The sequence below is a fragment of the Aythya fuligula genome, chromosome 2 (assembly GCF_009819795.1).
Source record: "Aythya fuligula isolate bAytFul2 chromosome 2, bAytFul2.pri, whole genome shotgun sequence".
Classification (NCBI taxonomy): domain Eukaryota; kingdom Metazoa; phylum Chordata; class Aves; order Anseriformes; family Anatidae; genus Aythya; species Aythya fuligula.
Window position 1 is genome coordinate 64,724,515 of NC_045560.1, and position 9,736 is coordinate 64,734,250.

Genomic DNA, 9,736 nt, shown 5'->3' on the forward strand with positions numbered 1-9,736 from the left:
AGCCTGACAGATGTGCTAGGCAACCCATGTAAAAGGAAAGAGATGTCTCTCTTGTGTTGAGATGAGACATACAGTCTCATCAAACATCAGGGAAGAACTCAGAGGGCACCCTCAAGGTGCCTCTCCTGTGCATGATATCATGGTTCCTGTTTTATAGTTGCTTCAAGAGAGGTTTACCAAAGTGGGTGAGCAAGTTCAGGACATGAGAAAGTAAAGGAGAAGTCCCAAGGAGGGAGTTTGGTCCTGCAAAGCACCCAGCACCTCTGTACATGAGCACTTCTGTACATGACTAGGGTTGCTGAAGCTGATGGTCACAAAATTTAACTCTTTGCAGGTCTGAGTCTGGTTGTGGGTTAAATCATTTGTCATAGGTCTCAGCTACTTAAAACCCCCTTCTGCATGCAAATACATAATGTGAAGGCCTGTGCATTTCTGCTAAGAATACAACAGGAACCATTTGCCCAATTTTTCTGTCCAGTTTAGTTTGCTGTATATTTCGTAACACTGTTTTATGTCTCTGTTAGAAACAAGAGAAGATGAGAATAAGAAACAGAAGAACAAACATCTTTAAACAACCAACAGAATTGAAATGAATATGAGAAAGATGACCAGAGGAGAAGCTCTGGTTATCAGAATGTTTAATGCATGTGGCTGCCTTTCACAGGCATGTCCTGTAGTCATTGCCTTATTTTTCACGATGGACACTTTACCTTATACTTGATTGAATCATATCTTTGAAAACAGATGGAGAAAGCAGCAGAAAATGTAAATCCAGTGTACATGGCCAAAATGCAGGGCTGCTTTCTTCTTGCCAGAGTAGAGCCTGGATTTGTTTCTAATGGCGGGCATATAACATTACATTTTTTCTTCAGCTAGAAAGAAGTTAGTTGTACATTGGTTGTGTTTGTTGGTGTTTTGTTTGTTTGTTTGTTTGTTTTGTTTGTTTGTTTGTTTGTTTTTGATTACTAGTGTTATTTTTATTTCCATGGGGGGGAAAAACAACAACAGTGTGAGCTTGAATTACAGTTGGTGAACTCAGATCAGTTCTGCAGCCCCCAAAATAGCTGGAGAAGTTGACAAAACCGCAACCTCCATGGGGCTCTTCCATTCACATATGCGGCTTTCTTGAGCCAATTACATACTGCCCCAAAGTGATATTTATCAAATTTGTTGCTAGCAAATGCTTGTGGAAAAAATAAAAAATAGGGCAGAACAACAGCTACAAGAACCATTGGAGCGCTGTGCTAGCATCAGCAAATCAGTGTCCATTTGGCCCCATCATGGTGATATCAGAAAGAAGAAAGCCCTTCTGGGTCAAATTCTGCTCTCATTTTCACTGGAATAAATGATGCCTCCAAACTGAGAGTATTGTTGCCTGACCGACTGACCCAGAGGACTTCAGATAGAATCAGGTCTTCTTGACCTGATCAGAGTATAGGAGATTGTCCCAGGCATGCTATGAAGACATAACAGCTGACAGTTTAACCATATTGAGAAATAGAAAAATAGGCTCCCCTATCATTTTTCACCTAGTTCAGATTTGATCAGAGATGTAAACTAGAGTAAAACATGAATACCAATTCTAGATAGGCTTCCAAAACCTCGTTTGCATGATGTTGACTTCAGGAAAAATGATCCAGCCAGTATCTTTGTACTTTATCTGAGGCATTCTGTCTTTTCACATACTTACACTCACCATCGCAGCTTCCAAGCATTCTCATCTAATTAATCAAAAACTCTGTCCTTTTGTTTCCTAGGTCACAAAGGAAGAACAGTAAATTAAATAAAGTTATCAGTCGAGAATGAAAGCTGGATTTCTACCCAAGGAACCTAATAATAACACCACAATGCAGATGAAGTTGAAATTGATATAGTTTTTATACACAGAGGCAAACAGTTAAGTGTGAAGCAAGTAAACATCAGATGGACTGAGCTGCACAAACCACTGTCTGAATACTGTTTGTAAATATGGAAATGTGTTGTAGTGGCTAAATTTATCCTAATGTAAGGAAATGAACAAAGAAGTTGGTATTTGGTAACTTCTATAGGCAACATTAGGACTTCCTGTGTGAATTATTTTGGGGTAGTTCAAGATAACATGGTACAGATTAGAGTTGCCATTTCTGGAAAAATTAGGTCAGAATTATGTAGATAAGATGGAAAGAATTTCAGTGGCATTGTATTATTTTCCTGACTTCAAGCCTGACTCACATGTCGAAGCTTTGTTTTATTGTATACCTTGTTTTGGTATGCGGTCAAAACAACCTTTATCCAGAGAAAATGAAAATAAACTGGCTGAGCAAGTAAGATTACACATTGCACTGAATGAAAATAAGTACAGCAAGCTTATATTTGGAAGGAGAGAAATAGTCTTTTGCTGTGAAGCTTTTTACAATTTCAGAAATGATCATGCTGAACCCAGGAAAAATGAGAAGATGGAGATACAACTTGGTAACAGTTTGGGAACTGGGCTATTTCTTGTTCTTGATCTGAGCTATAATATCAGGTGTATTTTGGGACTGTTATGGTATTGCCACTGTAGAAAGCCCTCTTCTTTATATGTTGCCATTTGTCCTTCTCAGATTTCATCCTGAATTAGAGAAATCTATCACTTACCTGAAAATAGACAGTGTCCATGAAAGGTTTACTTTGTGAGAGAAAAATTGAGAATAGTTCTAGTTAAAATAATGAGAGCCCCGATTTTGCAGCTTTGCCTTCACAATCAGCACAATGTTTCCATTGGCTTCAGGTAGAACATATTTTTGTGCAGTTTATTATGAATCATAATGTACTTTTACACTGCTCCATATTCCATGCCATAAATCCCAGCACATACCATGCCTCTTTTTTTTTTTTTTCTTTTCTTTTTTTTTTCTTTTTTTTTAATCGGGGGTTTCTGGCCCTGTTACTGAGGCTCTTTCTGCCATGCAGCTCAGGTTAAGAAGGATCAAACCTTTGGGACAGATCCTGTTACTTGTATGTGAGCCAGCCTTCAGATAGAATACTTCATGCTCCCTTTTGCTTATTCTTTGAGACAAACAGACTAGTAAATTCTGGTTTTCGGTCCAGTTTATTAATGCAAACCAGGGCAAGACACAGTTAATACAGAGCTGGGCTGCCAACACTGCCACCTCTCAATTCAATTGTTGCCCAAAATGCAGCAGAGTGTATTGGAGGAAACGGTATAATAGCTGCATTTAGCCTTCTGGTGTTTCAGTATGAAGCACTCTACAAGCAAGTGAACATCAACAAGAAATACAGAACTATTTCAGCAATTTTTAACTGCCACTATAATCAGCTTTTGTGTCTCACACCTTTTATCTGCTTGTAAATGTTTAAAAACAAAACAACCCCCCCTCACACATGCACAAAACCCTCATTTTCATCCAGCAAGTATGAACTAACTCTTTTGTTTTGTTTTCCCATATAGCCCAAAACATTTGGAGATATGCAATGTTTTACTACTGCTTTGGCTCTTTCCTGGGTTGGGGCCAGGTCGCATTGAGGTCTCCATCTTTAAGAGACGAGACTTCTGGGATAGCATGGTAATAACTAGCATAACCATGCTGAACCCAATATAGCCCACAAAGTGTGCTCATCTTTCTCCTCTAGTTCATCAATATCCAACCCTTATTGGCCATATTTTAATTATACGATATATCCAACACTGGAATTTATAATATTGGATGAAAAATAACATTAGCCATGTGACAGAGTGTTTCTCTAGTCTAATCTCATTTGGCCAATTCAAATTTTGTCAATAAATTTCAATGTGGAAGCATTAAGCTAGAACAAGTAATGCCTGTTGTTTCACATCTGGCACAGCCCTGGTCTAAACTGTCGGTGCTGGAATCTTGCTAATTTGTCAGAAAAGCAATCATGGGCATACACCTCATTTAGGTCAGCTTTGTATGTGGGGCAGTCTGCCTCCATCACCATGGGCCTAGGAAAAAAGCAGAGCACATGATAAGCAAGCCAATACAGTAATTAAAAATATTTATTTCTGAAAATATTTACCTTGATAGGCATAAAGCACTTCCCAATTTCATACAGAAATACATAAAACATGCATAGACCAATATGGCCTACTTCAATGTGTATTCAACATGGTAAATATAATGAAAAACTTGTGTGAATATAAATACATACCACCTAAAAATTAAGCACATAAAATTCAATCAAACCTGTCAGCAAATTCATCAATGTGAACAAATTCACTGATATAAACATTCATCCAATATTAGCCTTTTACATAATTTAAGACAACCCTTTGTCTCTACACATTTATACCAAACAAAGCGCTGAATGAACCCAACAACAGTATCTGTTACAGCTCTGCTCCAGTGCTGTTTTGGTGGCGTGTAAGACGTAACAACCTCTATTATTAGAACTTGTTATCAAGATATCATTGTTATGGGAAATCTAGTAGTGTTCTCTAATGCTTATTTTCTGTTGAACAGTCCTTTGGTATCCAAAACCAAAGAACTCTACCTATGCAAACAAGCACAGCATCTAACCCACATTCAGTTAACTCCAGTTGTACAAGTAAACTAGACTTCTGAAAAAAAAAGGCAAAGGGTTGCTACTGATTACTAAAGGCAATAAAAAGGTGTAAAAATGCTCTAGCAGGAGTGCAACAAACAGCATGGGAGGTAGACATGTATATATGCAGTAAGTCCTGGTTAAAGTAACACTGTGGCTTTCATTTTTGCATTTTAGTCAAGAAATAGAGTTTTTGCTTTGAAGTTTGTCCGCTCAGATCTTACTTTCTGTCCTTTTTAAGCACATCTGCGAGGTCTTCCTTGCAAAATGCATTTGATGTAGACCCTGAAAGCTGCTCAATTGATGAGTAACATTCCAGAAGTAATATTCAACTATTTCTTCATAGAGATAGCTTTTAACATGTTACATGTGGATTTCCTTTCTCCCCCTCTACCCATCTGTCTGAATTCCAGAAGGATGAAATCCTTTGCTTTTATACCTCCATATATGGGATTTCCTCAGTGTTTTGCTCTGCTGCACAAACACTTGGACAGAGGCCCTTTGCCGTAGCGGCATGTTAAAAGTCAAAGGAGAGTTTTGATGATGCTTTGGCAGCAAATGTGATGGAGAAAGATTGGGGTGATCTTCCCACTAGGATGTTTTCAGGCTTTCCCAGATGCTTTGCCTTTTGTTTGCCCTGTTATGTTTAAACTTCCACCCTTTCTGGTGCTCAGCCTTCAGCTTTGCAATACTGAAGGAAGCTTTGATACTGTTACCAATGGCCTCCAGCCTGCAAAAAATAAGAAATATACCCTTATTATTACATGAATAATGAAGATGCATGTCCAGTGTGCAGACACTCAGCGGTTTGATTAACTAAACCCTAGCCTCAATTTCTACCATAGGATCCTCAGAAACCAGTGACTGCTATACAACCGCCAGAATTACGCTAACCTAAGCCACTCAAAATATGTGAATTAGAATTTCAATCCAAACATTAAAATATGTTGAAATATTTATTCAACTTCATATGCCCTTGACTTTCTTAAATAGCATATATCCAACCAAGAGGTCTTCAACATTACTCTTTTTGACTGTTTCTTTTCTTTCAGGTAAAATAGATCTGGACCCATAATGGGGCCCATACCAGAATTAAGAAGTAAGTCTCATCTTCAGAAATGATTTAACAACTCCAGGGCCAAAGTCTCACTCAAAATCACCAGGCTACCTGATGCCGCACACCCTGTTTTGCTTTTGAAAGCAGCACTTGAGAGCCTACGTTTGCATGGGTGAACTTTTGTATGCTGCACTTTCACATGGGCATATATATGAAGACTGAACACCAGAGGTGATGTAACTGTACTGATGCTCAGCTCCAAAGCTGATTTCTGGCATCTTGTGGGGTTCATGGGTGCAGCAAGTCCAAGGTATGCTTCTTTGAACTGCACTGGAAAGGGATACTGCTCTCTATTGCCACTCAACTTTTTCTGCATGGATTTCAAAGTGCAGTCCTGGAATTTACTCTCAGTTTCAGAAGTCAAATTGGGCTTGAATATTCATTTAATATTTATTTTCCGTTTTCTCAGCCTCTCTACAGTCATTTCTATTGCTAGCATCCTGTATTCATCATACACAGTTTTAATCAGACAACATAAGGGATAAGCAGCCACACCAGTCAGAAGAAACCATATATTCAAATCTGGATTTTCCCCCAGTGAGATGAAGCAAATAATCTAATAAAAAGTATTCAGACTCAACTTAGTTTTAGAATAGTTGGGACGTACTATTTTTAAGTAATTGTGATAATGCCTGTACACACTCATGTATCAGGTTCTGCTATTTCTGCCAGAATACAATTTTATACTCTTCTGAAAACTGGGGTATCTTTAAACCTACAACCAAATCTGCTCCCCACAAGCAAATGGATGAGGCTAGGCAGAGCTCAGTACCCTTGTCTTCACAAGCTAAGGTTCCACAGCATGAACAAAAGCCCTGAAAATATCCTCACTGATTCCCTCAGAACTCTCAAGTTGAAATCAACAGCCATGCCTGTGTTGACCCAAAGGGAGGTGAATGGTGCTCTCTATTGCTATTCTAGGGAACTACAGCTGGATGAGAGGAAACTCACCTCTTAATCTTCCTGCTGTCAACAAACTGTTGGTTCATGCATTTGGGTCCAATGCAATTGCCACCTTTGCTGCGATGATGCAAGGTCATCTCCACTGTGGACTGAGCCCTATTAGAAGTAAAAAGATGCAGCTGTTAAAAAAAACAAGTCTGCAGTCCGCAAGGCGAGGCATCTCATCAACCACTTCTCAAGGCATGTAATAAGCCAGCTATCTGGGCCAAACCCTAGTATGTATCATAGCAGCATGAGCACCCAGGTAGGAGGCAAGGCTTTGGGAAGATTATTCACTCAGCAAGTGCCAAAATGAGTAAGTCTACCACAATCCAGCCTTTTCACATGTGCTGCCTTTTAAAGAGTAGCAACAATAAACGCACCAGAGATCTTTTCCTGTCTGGCAGAAGTTCAGACATTTCTTGTCTTTCTGGTTGGCACATCGGCATCTGCTGCTGGCTTCAGTGAGCATCTCAGGCACCATGTCCTTCAGAGATCTTCTGGATCGAGAAGGGCCTCCAAGACCATAAGGAACGGTCTTCCTATGATCAAACAGACAACATGAAAGTTATTCAAATAATTTTGTGGCTTCAGAACAGCAGGGTATTTTGGGCAATCTTATTGATGGGATTGATTGCGTGAGTAAAGGTTGTGGGTTTGGCAATGCCTTGCTGGTCATAATTTCCATGTAAATGTTTCTGATGAACCTGCAACATAGTGATTAACATGGCTACTGGCAAGGCTAATGACCTTTTAATTGTGATTTCATAAAGCTGCTACACCGCTCTGTGCAATAGAAACCAATAGAGCCTCATCTCTTTGAACTTTGGTAACTGCCAATACTGAGAGAAGCAATAAAAGTGAGGCACATATCCTCAGAGGAATTCCAGCAGTAGAACAGATTGCCAAAGTCAGTGTTTGCAGTGTTAGGTGAGGCTCTAGCTTGCTACCTTTTGGAAAGGAGTCTGCAGAAACAGACTCTGCACCTATTACTATTAACATGCAAGATGCATTAGTCTGCAGCAGAGTGTAGCGAGAGCTGGTGAGAAGACACCCTGTGTCAAAGGAAACCTTTCAGCTTCGTAACATCTCAGAAAAATGGCCATGTAAAATCAGAGTGATACAAACATGCTTTTGGCATTCTGTTTCTGATTCATGGTGAAAAGCAACCTGCAGCCCTTGCAGGGCAGCACCCAAAGGAAACACTTGCCTAGATTTTGGGAGCACAGGTGCGTTAGGGCTATGAGGCGCTCTCCCCTCGCTCTAGGTGCTCAAATACGTTCTCCAAGTGAACAGCCTTGCTACTAAATGCGGCAGAAAAACAGGGTGTAGGGGGGAAGCAGTAGGAGACCCCATGCACAGAAACACAGAAACACTCCTTTCTCCCCCTTCTTTCCGCGGGGGATCTTGAGGTTCCTCAGCAACCCCCACCCCCACCCCCCCCCGAATACCCCCATCCACTTTATCTTCCCCCCCCACCCCACCTTCAGCAGACCCCCGGCGGCCCACTCACTCGGGGGTGTTGATCCAGATGATGTCCAGGTGGCAGAAGTAGACGCACTCCTCGTCCAGCAGCGATGAGCAGGAGCAGCGCCGGGCGCGGCGGTGCAGGGTGGCGGGGGGCGGTGGAGCGGAGCCCACCTCGGCTCCGGGGGCTAAGGAAGGAGAGGCAGAGGCTCAGCGCGGCTCGGTTCAGCCCAGTGTAGTGCCCAGCCCCCCGACCCTCTCCCTCCCGCTGCGTCCCGAGGCTGCACCTACCTGCCGACAGCAGCCCCGGGCATAGCACGAAGAGCAGCGGGGAGGGACGACGTGCGAGTAATCCATAGCGGGAGCAAACTCAAGCTAAACCTTTTTTTTTTTTCCTTTTATAAGAAACAAAGTTAAAGAAGAGGGAAGGAGACGGAAGGAGAAGGCTGTGGCCGCCGCAGGGACGGAGGGCGCTGGCTCCCGCTGGCGGCGGGGGCAGGCGGCAGCTTGGGCGGCCCGGCGCGTCTGGCTGGCGCGGCAGCACCCGGGCGCCCCTTTTATAGCGAACCCCCATGGAGCGGGTAAACAGCCCCGGCTCTATTTTATCCCGAGACAATGTTGTGCCGCTATTAGTCACCGCGCGCCAACGTGCGGCCCGAGATAAGGCCAGCCCGGAGAGGAAATCGCCTGCAAACTTCAGAGCGGGAGCCCGGGGGGGGAGGGGGGGGAGAGGGGGGCGGCGGGGCGGGGCGGGGGGGGCGGGGGGCCCCCGCGCCGGGCTGGGCTGGGCTGGGCTGGGCTGGACTGGGCTGGGCTGGGCCGGGCAGGGCAGTACTGGGCGGTATTGGGCCATACTGGGCTGTACTGGTCGGCCGCGGCACGGCGGTGTCGCGGCGGATCTCGGGGCTTGGCCCGACCCCGGCCCCTTCAGGCTCCATTGGGGTGTGCGGGGTCGGATTGGCGGCAGCCGTGACACAGGCTGTTGGCTAACTTCGCGTTTCTGTCGTGACAGGCAAAGCGAAGCCCGTGTAGGGGACTGGGCACATTACACGAAGGATGCGGGGCAAGGAAGAGGCGAGCCCCATGCCAGGCCTGTGCCCCTGGCTCCCGCCATGAGCAGGACATGGCCAAGACAAGTTTTTTCCAGCGCATCTGCACCTGATGCCTTGTCCTGAGGCACTGTTGCTGTCGGTGTGGCAGCTGAGTGCTTGAGAAATGGTCGCAGCAATGTCATCGTAAATACACACATGCACCACACGCTGAGCTCTGTCTGGGCTGCCAGAGCCAGCCCCGCGTTATAAACTTGTATGAACTCAAAGCCTGTGCTCCGACATGGAGCCATAGTACTGCAAAGCGTGCCAATTTCACCTATGATAAACAGATAAGGCCCTCTTGGTATTTGTGGCATTTCCTTGCACTGTGCTGTAATAATAGAAGTGACCTTGGGTCTCACAAAGACCAAGGCTGTTAGCTGCGAGTTGCATTGTGATACCTGAGGTGAATGGCTATTATTATCAAGTATCATATTATCCTGTTCTGCTGTAGCATATGGGACAGACTGTCAGCAGCCATGCTGAGTCAGAATAAAGGTCCATTTAGCTGGTATACAGTAGCTGTTAGCAGTTGGGATGAGAAAGCGTACAAGGAAAGAATGCAAATGGAGACTAA

The 9,736-nt window shown here is 43.6% G+C and overlaps 1 protein-coding gene across 1 annotated transcript; it reads right to left on the reverse strand.

The window, feature by feature from the left end:
• Positions 1–2,971: 2,971 nt before the first annotated feature.
• Positions 2,972–9,302, reverse strand: EDN1 (endothelin 1). The gene is made up of 6 exons (XM_032181076.1): positions 9,227–9,302; positions 8,360–8,437; positions 8,115–8,256; positions 6,985–7,143; positions 6,611–6,718; positions 2,972–5,272 (listed from the first exon to the last, which is right to left on the reverse strand). The coding sequence occupies exons 1-6, from the start codon at positions 9,300–9,302 to the stop codon at positions 5,134–5,136; spliced, it is 702 nt and encodes a 233-aa protein (XP_032036967.1). The 3' UTR covers positions 2,972–5,133.
• Positions 9,303–9,736: the final 434 nt, after the last annotated feature.